Here is a 638-nt window from a genome sequence, read left to right as displayed (position 1 = left end):
CTCCCGCGAGCACGCGGCCGAGCAGGGCCGCCTCTCGCAGGAGGTGAGCGCGCAGGAGCAGAGCCTGGCGCAGACGAAGCTGGAGCTGGCGTGGGCCAGAGCGGAGCTGCAGCGAGCGTGGCGGGAGGGCAACAGCAGCCAGCTGGAGCTGGGGAGCCGGGACGCTGAGCTGGAGCGCACCAGGCAGGAGCTGGCTGTGCTGCAGAAGGAAGTGCAGGAGGTGCAGGGGGAGCTCAGGGCCAGCGAGAGCACTGTGAGCAGCCTGCGCGCCTGCGTGAATACAGGTAGGGCCGTGGCGGGGTGGGGGCACGGGCCGTGATGCTGCCGGGGAGATGTGGGGGCTGATCACGGTCAGGCTGGACCCCCCGAGCATCTGTGGGAGGGCGAGTGCCTGAGCTGTGCCCCTGCCCCCAGATTGCTGCCCCTCGGGCTGGGTGCTCTACAGGAGCAAGTGCCTCTTCGTCTCGGTGGAGAAGAAGTCGTGGTGGGACAGCCATGATGACTGCAGTGAGAAATCCGCTCAGCTGCTGGTCCAAGGCGACTGGCCGTCACGGATGATGCCGGTACAGAGCAGGGGGGCTGCGGCACCACAGGAGGGTGGGGCGATGGTGGGGCTGGGCAGAGCCCCATGGGGCCAG

General features: G+C 69.1%; 1 protein-coding gene across 1 annotated transcript; it reads left to right on the top strand.

The window, feature by feature from the left end:
* Window positions 1-43: 43 nt before the first annotated feature.
* LOC103918467 (B-cell differentiation antigen CD72-like) lies at window positions 44-563 on the top strand (the record flags this gene model as incomplete). The annotated part of the gene is made up of 2 exons (XM_009325829.1): window positions 44-284; window positions 415-563. Coding segments are annotated over 2 exons (390 nt in total), but the record flags the coding sequence as incomplete, so codon positions are not given.
* Window positions 564-638: the final 75 nt, after the last annotated feature.

Source organism: Pygoscelis adeliae, unplaced genomic scaffold (genome assembly GCF_000699105.1).
Source record: "Pygoscelis adeliae isolate BGI_AS28 unplaced genomic scaffold, ASM69910v1 C10301541, whole genome shotgun sequence".
Lineage (NCBI taxonomy): Eukaryota > Metazoa > Chordata > Aves > Sphenisciformes > Spheniscidae > Pygoscelis > Pygoscelis adeliae.
This window is presented reverse-complemented; position numbering and strand designations above follow the sequence as displayed.